At 41.1% G+C, this 16818-nt stretch overlaps 1 protein-coding gene across 1 annotated transcript in view; it reads left to right on the forward strand.

Annotated features, from left to right (window-relative positions):
• Positions 1 to 16818, forward strand: part of NELL1 (neural EGFL like 1) — a 1238690-nt gene that overhangs the window by 183507 nt on the left and 1038365 nt on the right. Inside the window, exon 4 of the mRNA XM_007955935.2 lies at positions 9631 to 9801. Within this exon, the coding sequence (XP_007954126.1) occupies positions 9631 to 9801 (171 nt within the window). The remainder of the gene's footprint in view (positions 1 to 9630; positions 9802 to 16818) is intronic.

Here is a 16818-nt window from a genome sequence, read left to right on the forward strand (position 1 = left end):
TGTGTGTGTGTGTGTGTGTGTGTGTAGAAAGAGATAAACCAAAACCAAAACCAAACGCACTGCTGTCGAGTCAGATCCAATTCATAGCGACCCCTCTTTGGGTTTCTGAGGCGGTATCACTATGTGTGGTAGTTCAGTTTGTGTGTCAGCTTGGCTGGGTCTGGTTAAGTGGCTGGGCAGCTGGATGTGGTATTCCCCATGATGAGACTGGTAATCAACTCCATGGTGGAATCTACTGGGAGCAGCTGAGTAGCTGCCTTAGGGATTCAGTCTGCTTCCTGCATATAAGCAGTAGCTTTGGGAACGGTCTCTAGTTTATGGCACGTTTGAACCCTACATGTAGCTGTGTCATTGTTCAGCAGCCTGCCATGCTCTCCCAGCCTTAGGACTTTCAATGGACTTGAATGACTGACTTGCCATGTGGTTTGGTAACATTGGGACTGTGCCTTTTCATTTGTTGACCTTGGGTTAGCCTCAGTAGCTAGCAGCTACCTAAGTGGAGAGATGCCTCTAGCTTCAGTAGGCTGAGAGCAAGAGGCAGAGCTGAAGCCCAAGGTTGAGGGCCTTTCATGCAGCCCCTAGAGCCTGGCTCTTTGACCTCGGACTTAAAGCCTCCAAATTGTAAGAATAAACTCCTGTTTGTTTAAGTTAACCCATTTGTGGTATATATTCCTGTCAGAGCGGCACTAGGTTACCAGAACACTATGGAAGTAGATTGCCCAACCTTCTTTCCAAGGAGTGGCTGGTGGGTTTGAACTGCCAGCCTTCTGGTTAGCAGTCATATGCCTTAGGCACTATGCCACCAGAGCTCCTAGAAAGATTAAGAAGGGGAATAATAATCATAGTGGACACTAGCCATTTTGCAAGGCAGTTTACAAATGATGTCATTTTATCCTCAAAAGAAACTTAGGGAAGAGTAGTATTATTTTCTAATAATTGAAGAAAATGAGGCTTAGGGAAATTATGTGTCTTGCCTACATCCACACAGGTGTTAAATAGCAAGCAGAGGTTGAGATTAGATGTGAGTTGTCTAGATTCTGGACTTGGTGTATTGAGTCTCTTTTCTGCTAGTGTTTCTTCTTCTTCTATTACACCTTATTTTCCTGAATAAAGGAGGCAAGAGTTGAGAGTACTGGAAGTCTGGCCAGGTAAACTATGACGTTCCTTTAATTTATTCAAAGGGCTCTTTAGGATGGGTGAGCACTTGGACCTGGACCACAGAGAAGATCGCTGGTTCTTGAAAGCTTACCACCCCATGACCTTAAGACCAAAATATTAGGGCTTGAGATATGAAATATAATGGATTAGTTTAAAAGATTCCAAGGCACTCCTTACATATTTATTTCTTTAAATAGTTGCCGAAAACCATGTAGCTTAAAAATATAATAACAAAACCAAACTCACTGCCATCGAGTTGGACTCAGTGACCGCTCCTTGGGTTTCCAAGATGGTATCACTATGGAAGTAGATTGCTCAATCTTCCTTGCAAGGAGTGGCTGGTGGGTTTCAGCTGTAGTGCCCAAGGCATTTGACTGCTAACCAGAAGGCTGGAGGTTCAAACCTACCAGCCAACTCCTCGGAAGGAAGACTGGGCAGTCTGCTCCTGTAGTAATACTGCTTCGGAAATCCAAGGAGGTGTTGCTATGAGTTGGAACTGACTCAACAGTAGTGAGTTTGGTTTTTTTGTTTATAATGGATGTAATATTTATACAATAAATTATATACTGATATTAAGTTAAATTTCTTGGCATAACTTCATTTTTTTTTTTTTTTAATATATTAGAAGAAAATGCAGTCATGAATAGGTGAGCCTAAAAGCAGAAAATTTGCACTTTGAAATTTGATCATCTGGTCAGTGATCTTAGGCATTTAGTACAAACATACCTAAATCATAATTTCAATTTTATTTTATATTTTCCCCTGTTAGCTATACTATACACCTGGACATTTTTATAGCACATACAAATACATATGTAGTAATATCATATGCCAAACCTATATATGGTCATGGGTATAGTCCTGTTAACCTACCCATACCTGATCATCTTGTCTGCCTACTTATGCATACATCTTTTATAGTTTCAATATTAAAAATAAAATATTTATATTCATAGTTAGAGTACTCTAATTTCTAGTGATGTGTAACAAACCACTCGGAACCTACCCCTAAACTTATTCTGTGCACAGATTCTTTGGGTCAGGTATTTGGACAGAGCCCAGAAGGAATGACTCATCTTTGTTCCACAATGTTTATGGCTTCAGCTGGGAAGAGTGACAGCTGGAGGAACCATCTGGAGGTGTTCTCACTCACATGTTTGATGGTTTAGAGTGGCTTTTGGCTGGGATCCCTGTTGAGATTGTTGACCAGAGCACCTACATGTGGCCTGCCCGTGTGGTCTGGGCTTCCTCACAGCATGGTGACCTTAAGGTAATCAGATTTCTGATATGGTGACCCAAGGCTTTGAGGGTGAGTGTTTCAGCAAAGAAGATGGAAACTATCACCTTTTATGATGCAGCCTTGTGAAGCCAGAAAGTATTTTTTTGCTGTTAAAACATTGACAAATCCACCAAGAGTTAAGGGCTTGGGACTTTGATCCCGCTTTTCAACGGGAGGAGTGTCAAGACCACATTGTAGAAGAGCATGGGAAATGGAGATATTGTTGTGGCTATCTTTAGAAACTATAATCTGCCAAACGAAAGTATTAGGCCATACAAGGCAGTTTATCCCTCACACATCAGGACAGGAGATGGCTGTGTTCATGCCTCCTGTCATTTCTTTCTATTCATAGTCTAGCAGTGTCTTTGTGTCCATGGCTACCTCTCAGTCTTTTTCTCTTTGTTTAGTTTCATGTTCCTATTTATCTTTTTAATGAGTCAAGGTGGTCTTGTTTTTGTTGTTATGTGCCGTTGAGTCGGACCCGACTCATAGTGACCACTCCTTGGGTTTCTGAGGCAGTGTCACTATGGAAGCAGATTGCCCAACCTTCCTTCTGAGGAGTAGCTGGTGGATTTAAACCACCAGCCTTCTGGTTAGCAGTCAAGTGCCTTAGGCACTATGCTACCAGAGCTCCTCAAGGTAGTCTAAGAACCCCTAAATCTCTAGCTTATTACCAGTAAAGGTTTATGTTTGTTTATGTCCCAGTTCAATGTTAGTCTGTGTGAGGAATGGTGTCTCTCTTTTCCATGCAGTCATTTCAAGACCCAGCCTTATTCGATCTAATGTTCCACCATCCACTAAGGTCTCAGAGTCATCCTTTCTTGGATCTTCTGTAACTGATAGGGATAAAAGACACCCTCTCTTAATTGCCTGGGTGTGCAAGACTAAGCAACCTATTTCTGTAAAGATTTTCTGCCTTGAAAACCCAAAGGGGGTTGCTACGAGTCAGAATCGACTGGCAGAAACTCTGGCAGTGAGTTTGTTTTTTTGGTTTGGATGTTTTACATACCATCTCTGCTCATTTTTCATAGATGACCACTCATGGTCCTGCATAGATCCAAGGGGGTTGGGAAACGTAGTCTAATGTGTGTCCGGAAAAAAGGTGGGACATGGATATTCACTGTGTCTACTGTATTCACCATCTCCCATTCTCAGTTCTTCAGGCTGGTAAGGATCCTAGATGGAGAATGAACATTGACAGAAAAGTTAGAGTGAAAGTAATGCACCAGCCAATCATTCAGCACCTTCTCAAGTTTTCCAGTTGGCAAAGCAATATATGAATTAAAGGAATTTAGACTTGAGTTGGATCTTTTAATGATTATTTAGTTCAGTGGTTTAAAACTATTTTTTCAAGTGGATCACTTTTATCCAAGTGAAAGCTTGTGAGAAACTCCAGTTTATATAACAGATGAGAATGGGACTGCTCTGGTGAAGAGGGCTTACGTTCTTACTTGTGCCCCCTGCAACGAACTCTATGGCTCTTCCAAGTAATCTTAGAGCTCTGTGGATCAGATCAATCCCTTTATTTAACAGTCAGAGGAAACTGAGGCACAGGGATAGGATTTGGCAGAAATTACCTGCTTCATCTGCAGCAGGTTTAAGGTTGGAACTCAGGTCTCAGTATTCCCAGGCTGATGCTCTTTGCCCTACTACTTACTTGAAAGTTGTGTTACTGCCTCTTTTTAGTACACATGGCCCTCAAGCTTCCTGGATCTGAGGCAGAATGAAGTACATCTGCCTGGTGCTTTTGGCTGCTTCTCTTATTCTCTTCATTACCCCAGCTGTGGGTAAAGGTCCAGGAGAGAGAAAAGAGCTTCCCCATGCCCAGTGTGGCATTTCCCTTTTGGGGATGATTTTCCCATGGCATGAGGAATAGAGAATGGCACCTGAGTCTGCAAGGATATGTCTTGGCAGCATGGGGACTGGCATGGCGACATTTGAGTCCACAGGAACTCTCTTGCCTTCTGTTCGTGTTTGTGCCACTGCACTCAGAGGAGGAGCACGGTGTGGTTAAAAGAGCATGGGTTCTGGAATTAAGCAGATCTTGGTTTGCATCTCCGGAGCTATGTGATTTGGCATAAAGCACCTCATCTTCTTGAACCTGTTTCACACTTAGGATACAAAACCAAACCCATTGCTGCTGAGTCAATTCTGACTCAGAGCAACCCTATAAGACAGAGTAGAACTACTACATAGGGTTTCCAGAGCTGTAATCCTTACAGAAGCAGATTGCCTCATCTTTCTCACATGGAACAGCTAGTAGATTTGAACCACTGACCTTTTGCTTAGCAGCTGAGTGCTTAACTACCAGGGCTCCTTGACTAGAGTAATAACTACCATTTGAGATTGTTAGGAGGATTAGAGAAAACTATATTTGAAGTATGTTTTAGAATGGGTTCTCTAGAGAAACAAAAACCAGTAAAGCTTGTATATAGAGAGAAAGAAAAATTTATCTTAGGAAAATGGCTCACACAGTTATGGAAGCTGGCAAGTCCAAAGTTCCTGTATCAAACGTCAAGCTAGAGGCTTTTCCCGACTCATGCAGCTGTAGGGGCTGAGGAGCTCAAGGTTGGCAGGCAGTTTACTGACCGTTGACTCCAACGAATGACAAATCCAAGATCTCCAGGCTTAATAGTGGATTGTTCGCTCACAGACAGTTGTAGGCAGCACAACAGAATCCCGATCCACAGAAGAGTGTCTCTTTTCCCAGGATGTCCATAAATATACTGGAAGCAGCCCACACCCCTAGGGAAACTCCCTTTCAATAGATTAGCTGCTCAAAACATATTCATCTGATCCCATCATGGGAATAACCACATCACAACATAAACCACACGGGATTGTGGTCCAGCCAAGTTGACACACAGTTCCAACTATCACAAAGTACCTGACAGAGCAGAAAGTAATGTGATGTTGAGAGCACCCTCTGATATCTACTAGACTCAAGTTTAAGCCATAGTTCTGTTACCTATAAGTGTATGAGCTTGGGAGGAGTCTAAACCTCTCCACACCTCAGATTTCTCTGTAAAACGTGTAACTCCCCCCCCCCCCATAAATTTAACCCATGAACCCTGCCAAGCATGTACCCTGGGAGGAGTGTAACCTTGCTCCTATGTCTGTTTTGCCTTGACCTCCTCATTCAGACTGCCCAGGCAGCAGTAGTGTGTCAGAGCCACAGAGAGACAGTTATTGGAATGAAAACAGGCACTGCATTAATTATAGAAATTTTTGGACTCTGAGGTTTTTATCTGAAAGTAGCCAATATCTTTGTAGATATTGTGGAATATCTTTGTGGAATACCTGGAAAAGAGACTTTTTCTAAGAAACTTTTTACATCTTTACAAATAAATTAGTTCTAGATACCATTTAAAGTTAACTTTTGCTGTTTTCCCTCTTATACACAGAAGCAATACATTCATCTTGCAATACCACCTTAACATTTTGAATATCTACAGTCCTTGCAGTCTATTATATTTATTTATGAATCTCAAAATGAGATCTCTTGGTATCCATTCTGGGGAAATGATAAACATTTTAATAACTATAACATGGTGATCTTGATCTACCTATGCTATTTCCAGTTGTTCATCCTGATTTTTATTTCCTGATACACCATGGAAGTCAGAGTGCCCTGTGCAGCAGTTTGACTCAGTTCATAATAACTCTGATTCTACCTAGTCCCAGGGGTGAGCTTTGGAGAATTTAATTCATAGTGATTCTTGGAAAGGTTTGCTACACTTAAGCAGTGGCTTCGGTTAAAAAACTCAGCTGTGTAAATACAGGGTGGGAAAAATTTTTCTTCATAGCATTTTGTTTGAAAGGACTAGCAGTGTTAGTTGATCAGAAGGTCAGTGTGAAAGTTAGGCAAAGGAGGTGACAATGTCATTGTACTTTGTATTACATTACATAAGCTGTATTTAAGTGGAAAATTGATTGATTTGACCCTGTCTAGACAATAGTGAGGAATCCTGGTTGCACAGTGGTTAAACACTTGATTGCAAATGGAAAGATTGGGGGTTCAAACCCACCAGTGACATTGTGGGAGAAAGATGTGGCAGTTTGCTTCCATAAATATTACAGCCTGGAGCATCCTGTGGAACAGCTCTGCTCTGTCCTAGAGTCATTGTGAGTCAAAATTGACTCGATGACAATGGCTTTCGGGTTTTTTTTTGTTTTTTGTTTTAGAGAATGTTGAGGAGCCCTGGTGGCACAATGGTTAAGTGCTCTGCTACTAACCAAAAAGTTGGCAGTTCACATCCACCCAGTGGAGATGTGTCAGTCTGCTTCTGTGAAGGTTGTAGCCAAGAAAATCCTATGAGTCAGAATTGAGTCGATGGCAGTGCGTTATTCTGTCATATGAGGTTATTATGAGTTGGAACCAACTTGACAGCACCCAACAATAACAAGAGAATGATGACCATAAGGAAGTGTCTAGAAAGAAGAGTAAAGCAGAATCTTTTCTAGATGGGTTTGTCTAGTTGGGCACTGAAGTGTAAATAGCCAAGGATTCTTGGTCTGAAAAAGAGAAAAATTACTGGGGATATCACTGCTGTTTTCCAAGTGAGCAAGCTTTTCTTAGAGCCCAGACAGTTCATAGAACAGTACTCTTGCAGTGTAGTAAATTACTTAGTGTGGCTTTTCTACCCATAAGTCTTTGTAAACTCCAAGGTGGGATTTGCTATGAGCAGCTGAGGAGCTCCTGATTGCTAACATTGTCCACCTGGAGTATTTCTGTTGGGAGTGGCACAAAACAATGTTCTGGGAGGTTCCCCCTCTCTCTCAGGTGCTTAGAGTTCTGATGCTATGATTGGCTAGTTTGACCACCCTGCCTGGCTCAAAAGGAGTCCTCCTAGAGGCAGAACTCTCTCTGACTGATGGTTGAGGAAGACGTGCTGCTGAAAGACATGCATTGCTGGGAAAGAGATGCAAGAGACACGCATTGCTGAGTAAGACACCGAGGGACATGCTGGGGGAGAGACTGTGAGAGACTGTTGACTGAGAGAGATGGTGGGCTGGGAGAGAGACTGAGTATTTTTCCTGAACTTGAATTGTAGCCTGGTGCTTCCCTAATAAACCCCATAATCTGTGAGTTCTGTGTGGCCACTGCAGTGAATTATCGAGCCCAGGAGAGAGGCGGTGGGTGCTTTGGGAGGAACCGTTGGAGAAAGGGCTGGAGGGAGGCAGCATGTCTGGCCTCGTAGGAATAGGCCTTGGGCTGTTGATGGTGATTCTGTCTTCTTCTTGTGGGATTAGAGGAGGTCAGAACGTGTGGCCTCCTTTTCCTTTTTGCAACTCTAGACTGAGGTCCCTATCAAAAGGGAGAAATTGTGCTCACAGAATCTGGCTGGTGGTTTTATCATCCATACAGCTGCCACCCTCTCCAAACTTCTCTAGAAGACCTTAAAGCCCTAGAGGCCTGCAGTGCTGGCGCTGGTCAGGGGCAGAGAGCTCACTAATGACCAGATAATCTCTGAGGTCTTCTTGACCTCTCAAGTACTCTGATTGTTTAAGTCTTTCAGTGTTGTAGCTGCTTAGAAGAAATTTGGAGAATTCTTGAAATGAATGTCTTCTATGTTAAAGGATTTATAAAACATCCATTGTATTAATTATTACTAATAAGTATGTACCTGGGCCCAGGAGCCTGCTGCTATGGTATAAGTAAACTCTTCAGTTTATGACCTTGGCCCTGATTCTTTGTACTGGCTCCCATGAAGTGGGTCAGTGGCTGGTCTTGATTCTGCTTTTCCCGCACTGCTCTCTTGGGAATATCCTCTGTGAGTGATGAGCAAGAAATATGCATTTGTTCTCTGACATGCGATTTGGGAGTCATGCATAATAGAGATTGACTTTCATGATATATTCATTTCAGTCCTCATAGAAGAGGTATTCTGTGTTTTAGATTGAGTACAGTTTGGTTAGTTTGGTCAGGTCAACTCAACAGATTAAAGAAGTAACAGGTGCTTCTGAATCTAGGGAGAGTAAAGCTGGCTACCTGTCTAGGTGAGCAGCTCTTGAATTGTCTGGATGATTGAGTGGCTGGGAGTTCATAGTGAAGGTCATTCTCAGTACTTTGCCATTATGGCAAAATACTAGTTGAGTTAGTTGAGACAACAAACTGGTAGAAAGTGTACAGCCTTTCACATTTAGACCTGAATTTGAATCCTGGCTTGGGTATTTTACTTAATCTCTGAATCTCAACTTTTTAATCTTCCAAATGTGATAATAATAAAACCACTCCTGTAGGAGTTTGTGAGTGATAACTAAAAAACCAAAAAACCAAGTCTACAGTAGCAGACTCTGTAGCTCAACTACCTATACATTTAGCAGCACAGTGTATGTCTAAAGAGTGACTCAAAGTTCCATTTTATGAGTAAAGCGCATATTGCGGTGGTGATGCTAAGAACTTCTCAGGGGTCTTGTGGGGCAGGGAGACACAAGCCAAACTCACTGCCATCGAGTCAATTCTGATTCATAGCGACCCCCATTGGGTAATGGAGGTGGTAAGTCTTTACAGAAGTAGATTGCCCCAACTTCCTTCCATGGGAGGATTTGAGCTGCCAACCTTTTGGTTAGCAGTCAAATGCCTTAGGCACTGCACCATCAGATCTCCAGGGTCTGGAAAGCATGGTAGAAATCTAGAGAAAGAAAGAACTTAATTGCATGTTTCATTCCATGATAACTTGAAATATTGATTCACATATGAGTAGCTTCAATCTTTCCTTCCCTACTCATTATCTAAGAATTGTTATCAGGTTACTTCTTTGTGTCTAAGGTTTAAAAAAAAAACAAAAAAACCTTTACTAATCTTTTCACTCAGGCAATTTCTTTTAATCGCTAATGTCCAATATGACTATTTTCCTGTAATTCTTTAAAAATGAAAAAAATATCACTTCTAAAATAGTAAATCTGTTCCACATGAATGGCCTATTTTAGACAGTGCTAGTGGGATTCTGAACTGTAATTGTAAGTATTTAAGAGACACTTCACAAGGCTTTGTCCTGTTACCTCACAGTGGATCCACCCATCTCCATTTTGGAGGCTCAAGACTGGTGAGCTGGGTTCCATGCAGTAACTTTTTGTCATGTTTAGCTAATTTGAGGTTCTGAGAAACTTGGTAGTAAAGCAGGTGGTGATTAATGAGGGCTGTGATATCCAAGAGTAAAACAAAACATTTTTTGTTGCTTTACATACAGCTATTTTGAACTGGAGAGTAGTGGCCTGAGGGATGAGATTCGATATCATTACATACATAACGGGAAGCCGAGAACAGAGGCCCTCCCATACCGGATGGCAGACGGACAATGGCACAAGGTCGCACTGTCAGTTAGTGCCTCTCATCTCCTACTCCATATCGACTGCAACAGGTATGTCTTTGCTTTTGCTCTTTTGTGAGTCTGTCCTTGAAACAGAGCAGTGAGAAGTAGAAAAAAAATAAACCCCTCCAAGCTTGGCAGAGAAACAAAAACCAAAGGACCCTAATTGTAATTTAACCTGCCGAATGGGCCATTAGGCATGCCGAAATGACCAACTGTAATACGTTAAGAAAACAGTCCATTAAGATGAAACAGTATCCCATGATTAGGAACAAATGTACAAAAGGTTGATTACAGATTGGGGAATATTAAGCACACCCTGGTGTACTCCAGGCACTGGCTGAAATTCCATGGAGCTGTGATCATAGTTAACTGTGATATATTGTTGAGTTTGTTCCACTTGGAAGCGAATAAGCCAGCCTACCTTAGAATGAATTTGAGAAGCCTGTGGTACTGATGCAGCTAATTCTATTTCACCTCATCAGGCACAGCTTTGCTTAAATATCTTTCCCAAATGGAGGCTTCTTAGAGAGCCAGCTCTTTGAATCTCTTGGAATTGATGCTATCCATTTTCTGCAGAGAGGAATGAGCCTTCCAGCTTGTGAGCGGCAGGCCTATTTGTGAGGTCTTGATGGGGGGTTTCCACAGGAGATTGTGGGTTGGAGTAGCAAGATGCTACCCTTCTGTCTGTAACTGGAGGCAGGTTCACTGACAGCTGAAGAAAGGAGACCATTGGTCTCTATTGGGTCATTTGTGGCTGGACAGCTGTGTGATAGTAGCCAAGGGGAACATTTTGATCTCTCCAGAACCCACTGAAAATTCTCATGGATAGTGATCCGAGTCCAATGACAGAGAATTTGTTGCATTCCAACTAGTGCCCGTACACTATTGGTTCTTGTTAATAATGCCATCAAAGTTAAAATTACCGTTCAGCCATAGGACTTGCTCCCTTGGGCCCATGCTTATGAATAGACATGTTGGGGATGGCTGCCCCTCCAGAACCCAACAAGATGAAAAGGTGTTCCAAGGTCAGTCAGCTCTAGACTACATTATGAGGAAGAGATACTTGAATGTTCTTGACATTTCAGCTTTGAAGTCTATTTTAGAAGAAGAAATGGAAGAATAGAGAAGAAAAAACAGTGTCAGGTTTAAGGGAAGGTTAGCCATTCTGAAGTGAGTCTTGGTCCTTTTGGTGTGATCTATTTTTTTTTTCTTTTTTTTTGGCTTTTGAAGAATCATGAGTTCAACCAGATAAAATCTATGTACCTGTACAAAGTTTCTATATAAACCTGATTCCTTTTTGGCCTGAAGAGTGGGGCTGCTTGGATAAAGCTCTTCGATACTGTGTTCATATCTACCCTCAACAGCTTATTGGCTCCTTCTAGAGTTAAAATTGGCCTATCAGGTAGTACTCCTGCTCTCCCCTCTTTCCACCATCCATATGTTGCCCAAAAGGGAGAGGGCAGAAACAGGCATCAAAACCCTAGCTCAGTTATTCCCAACAGAAAAGTCCTGGAGACAGATTCCTTCCAAAAGCTCTACCCTCTATTCCCTGATACGCTTCTCTTTGGAAAAGAGAAAAAAAGAGGAGAGAGGCTCTGTCTCTGCCCTTCTATCGTTTCATGCCTTTGTAAATTCTCTGATCCTTATAAAATATTCTTTATGCCATCCGTCCTCAGCCACTTGATAGCCATATGATATTGGGCAAGTTAATTTCTATGCATCTCAGTTTCTTCATTTTTTAAAATGGGAGTTGTTGTTAGATGTCACTGGGCTGATTTTGATTCATAGTGACTCCATGTGAGAGAGTAGAATTGTCCAACAGGGTTTTTTAGGCTGTAATCTTTATGAAAACAGATCACTAGGTCTTCTGCAGAGCCAGCCACTGGGTGGGTTTGAACTGCCAACCTTTTGGTTAGCAGTCAAGTGCTTGACTGTTGTGCTACCAGGGCTCATTAAAATGGAAATTGTTGTTGTTGTTGTTATGTGCTGTCAAGTCGGACCTGAATCATAGCGACCCCTCCTTGGGTTTCCGAGGCAGTATCACTACGGAAGTAGATTGCCCCATCTTCCTTCCGAGGAGAAAATGGGAATAGTAATAGTAATACTAATATATATTTATAGGTTGTGGATGTTAAATGAGATAATCCATGTAAAGTGCTTGATATGTTGTTTGGCCTTGGGTACTTAATATGTGTTTGCTTTTGTTGTTGTTGTTGTTATTTATTCTGCAACTCCCAGGTGCATTTATGACCCTATGTACAAAATTCCATCTACTATACATTCTTTATGGACCCCAAGGCCTCTTCCTTGGGAAGATGGGAAGAGGATGGAAGATCTGGAGTCCAGGGTATTCTTTAGGGTCCGCCCCATTTAGAAGGGCTGGACTCCAGAAATTCCTTCCCTTCTCTTGAAATTTTTCACACTTTGCCTTATGTCATATCATGCTGTGCTTTATGAAAGATCTTGGAGGGAATACATTGGAAGTTGTTACCGCTTAATGATATATGGACCTGAACTGCAATTGAAATTTCTTTAGATAGGTCAGGAGAAAGAAAAGTCTTGAAAGACTGGGCCTTAGTAGAGATAAAGTTTGATTTTGTTCAAGGAAAAGTCTAGAAATATGATTTCCTAACCCTGCCTACACATAGAATGAACTGAGGAACTTAAAAAAAAAAAATTATGGATAACCAGGTCTCATTTCTCACCATTGGATCAGATCCTCTAGAACCTGAGAAAACTGTATGTAAACACGTTCTGCACATAGTTGCTATGTTCACCTTTGTCCTAGGACAGGCATTTCAAACAGAGGGGAAAGCTGGCTGAGGAAGAGGCTGCATTGTGACAAAGAAATGAGGGGTGTTGGATAACCAAGTGCTTGAAGCAGAACTCAAAGAAGAAGGAAGAAAGAACTAAGAACAGGGTGATCCCTGTACAAAAGAAACTTACGTTTTTCAGAAGTTTCCTTCTAGTCGGCTCTAGCTGACTTTAGAGTGGTAGAGACTCTTGGCTCTTATATCAAGATACTGGTCTGCTACATCCTATCTAGGTCACTCTCACAGAAAGTGAATTTCACAAAGGCTTACTTTTACAGGGAGTATTCACTTCACACCACTTCAGGATTCTTGTTTTCTATCCTTATTCTTAGAGTTATACTACTTTATTTTTTCAACTTCTCACCCAGTAGAGTTCTGCTGATTAGATGGTGACAGAGATGATGAGAGTTAACATTTATTGAGTGTTGCCTGTGCTAGACATAGTGCTAGTCACTGCACCATGTTCATTCCATACTCATGCTCTTATTTTTCTTATTGTAAGATGAAGGAGTTGGGGTTTCATTGTTAGTTTGCGTTCTTGCTGCTAATAAGTGGCAGTTTGAACTCCAATCTGACTCCTAAGTGCCTGCTTCTAATTATTAGGCTGTTACACCCAACAGTAGCAACCATTGGCACTAGATTTGGAACTTGGGGAAAGGCCAAAAGCTTCATTCAGTGTGATCATCTTGCTTATTTCTAATACTTTCCTCCTGATACATCTTAGGTTTCTGATCCTTAGAGCTGTTTGGTAAGATGTGGACTCTCATTATTGTTGTTACATGCCATCGAGTCAGCCCCTACTCATAGCGACCCCTCCTTGGGTTTCTGAGGCAGTGTCACTACAGAAGTAGATTGCCCAACCTTCCTTCCGAGGAGTGGCTGGTGGGTTTGAACTGACAGCCTTCTGTTTAGCAGTCAAGTGCCTTAGGCACTATGCTACCAGAGCTCCTGGACTCTCGTTAGTAGAGCCTATTGCATTGACATGGCAAAAGGAACTGACTATTTTTGGCGATAATATTTTTTTTTTTTTTTAACTTTTTATTGTGGTTTCAGTGAAATTTTACAAAGCAGATTCATTTTACATTCGGTAGTTGATACACATTTTGTTTTGTGACACTTGTTACAATCCCCACAGTGTAAACAGCTCTCCTCCCACTTCCTCCTTGTGGTTACCCTTTGTTGTGTCCTTCTTGCCTATGCATTTCCTACTTGTCTCCTTGTGCAAACTCTGCCCTTCTGATTTCCCATGGTTGATTCTTCTAAGGAGTTCATCTCCCTGGTGAAGTTCTTTGGTTCAACTGGGCTCATAGGACTGTCTGTTGTTTGACTGAGAGTTAAGCTACAGGAGTGAGTTCAGTTCCAGGCCCGAAGGGTGACCTGGGGACATAGTCTAGTCTTGGGAGTTTTACAGTCTCTACATCACAGGAAAGCCTGGTCGTTGTCGTCTTTTTTTTTTAATTTGTATTGTGTTTTGGGTGAAAGTTTACAGAGCAAATTCATTTTTGATACAGCAGTTCATACACTTTTGCCTCATGACAATGACTGCAATTCCCCACAATGTAACAGCTCACTTCCCACTTCCTTCCCAAAGTTACCTCTTCTCTGTGCTATTCCCTCCCATTCATTCCCTCCCCCCGGGCTGTCTCCTTGTGGAAACACTGCCCTTCTGTTCTCCCATGATTGATGACTCCAGGTAGTATAACTACCTGATAAAAATGTTCACCCCATATGCCTGTCTGTCGTTTGGCTGGAAACTGCAGGAGTGAGTTTAATTCCATACCTGAAGGGTAGCTAGTGGCCATAGTCTCAGTGGTCCCACCAGGTTCTATCAGACCAGCAAACCTGGCCTTTTTTTTTTGTTTTTTTTCTCTTATGATTCTGAGGTTTGTTCCACATTGTTCTTCCACCCTATTCAGGATCTCCTGTACTGATCCCCCTCTGAGTAGTTGACAGTGGTCCTTGCGCCCCATCTAGTTCTTCTGATTTAATGGTCAAATAGTCTGAGGATCACATGGTCTACCAGTCTCTTGGACTGATTGTTTCCATATGTCTTTGGTTTTCTTCATTCTTCTTTGTTCTGCATGAGGAGAGACCCATCATTGCATCTAGATGGCCACTTGCAAGCTTTTAAGATCCCAGTCACTACTCACCAATGTAGGTTGTAGAACAATATTTTTGTATAGTATATTATGCCATTTGAGCTAGATGTCCCCAGTGACCATGGTCTCAAGCCCACGGGTCCAATTACTGGCTCCCTCCAGGTAGCTGGCTGTGGCCAAGAAGCCACCAAAACCCTGTCCCTTGGCAGCTCTATTGTGCACCTGGACGTTCTTATACTTTCTTCTGGTGACTTTAGGCTTTTCTTGCTGTTCTTTTTCTAATTGTTGGAGATGTTGGTTTAAAGTGTTGATTTTGGCTCTTTTTTCTTTTTGATGTGTGCATTTATTGCTATAAATTGGCCTCTGATCACTGCTTTTGCTGTGTCCCCCAAATTTTGGTATGTTGTGTTTTCATTCTCGTTTGATTCAAGGAATTTTTGAATTTCAATTTTAATTTCTTCTCTTACCCAGTCTTTCTCAAGGAGGGAGTTGTTCAGTTTCCATGTGTTTACTCTTCTTCTGTTGATCTTCCTATTGTTGATTTCTAATTTGATAGCTTATGATCTGAGAAGATGCTTTGCAGTATTTCAATGTTTTTAAATTTATTAAGGCTTGCTTTATGGCCTAACATATGGTCTATCATGGAAAATGTTCCATGTGCACTGGAAAAGAATGTATATTGTGCTGTTGAGTGAAGAGCTCTGTAGATGTCTATAAGGTCAAGTTGGTGGATTGTATTGTTTAGCTCTTCTGCATTTTTGTTGAGTTTCTTTCCATTTGTTCTGTCTTTTCATTGAAAGTAGTGTATAAAGTCTCCCACTATGACTGTGGAGTCATCTATTTGACTTTTCAACTCTTTTAAAGTCTGATTTATTTATTTTGGGGTTCTTTCATTGGGTCCATAGCTATTTATTATGGTTCTATCTTCATGTTAAATTGATCCTTTAATCATTATATAATGTCCTTCCTTGTCTTGTATGGTGATTTTTGTCTTAAAGTCAGTTTGATCAGAAGTTATTTAAAGTTCTTCTCCAACAAATCTTGGACAATTTTCTCAGTGGTTTTATTACCACTCCTGCTCTTTTACAATTGCCATTTGCTTGATATATCTTTTTCCAACCTTTGACTTTTAGTCTATTTTTGTCTTTGTCTCTAATGTGTGTCTCTTGTAGACAGCATATATTGATGGGTTTTGTTCTCTTATCCACTCTGCAGCTCTCTGTCTCTTGAGTGGTACATTTAATCCCTTAACATTTAGTGTAATTATTGACAAGTATGAATTGGTTGCTATTATGTGTTTTTTCATGGTGTCTCTGGTTTCTTTGCTTCACATTGTTTTCTGTGCTGAGCTCATTATGTTTATGAATCGTGTTATCATTTCCTTTGTTGCTGTTTTAGTATTTGCTGAATATTTGTGCTTGTCCTCTTTTTTATTGTGATTTGAAGGTTTATTGTTTTTCTTTGAGGTTACCCTGTGATTTATAATTTTCTCCTCGAGATTAGAACAGTCCATTCTATCTTGCAACTCTCTTGACTTCCTCACCATTTAGAAGTTATGTAACTACACAGTATTTTTCCTCTTTTTGGTTTGTAGTTGTCCTCACTTGCCAATTGATGTCTCTGATTCCCTGTTTACTATCTTATAAGTTCATTTTACTTTGGATATGTTTACAGCTGTGGTTTCTGGGTTATGTCATCTTGTGTATTAATGGTCAGTTGTTATTTGCTATTTTTGGTTCTTTATTCAAAGGGCTCCCTGTAATATCTCTTGTAAGGCTGGTCTGGTTTTAACAAATTCCCTTAGTTTCTGCTTTTTTGGAAATCTCCTAATTTCATCATCATATTTGAGGAACAGTTTTGCCAGGTATGTAAAATTCTTGGTTGAAAATTTTTCTCTCTCAGGGTTTTATATATACCATCCCATTGCCTTCTCACTTGCATGGTTTCTGCTGAGAAATAAGAGCTTATTCTTATGGTTGTCCTTTGTAAGTAATTTTTTGTTTTTCCTGTGTTGCTTTCAGGATTCTTTCTTTGTCTTTGGTTTTGATGAGTTTGATGATGATATGTTTTTATGATTTTCTTTTGGGGTCTATCCTGTTTGGGGTTTGTTGGACTTCCTGGATGGATATATTCTCATCTTTCATCATATCAGG

This window comes from Orycteropus afer, unplaced genomic scaffold (assembly GCF_000298275.1).
Source record: "Orycteropus afer afer isolate SDZICR_OR568_19922 unplaced genomic scaffold, OryAfe1.0 scaffold00014, whole genome shotgun sequence".
NCBI classification, from domain to species: Eukaryota; Metazoa; Chordata; class Mammalia; order Tubulidentata; family Orycteropodidae; genus Orycteropus; species Orycteropus afer.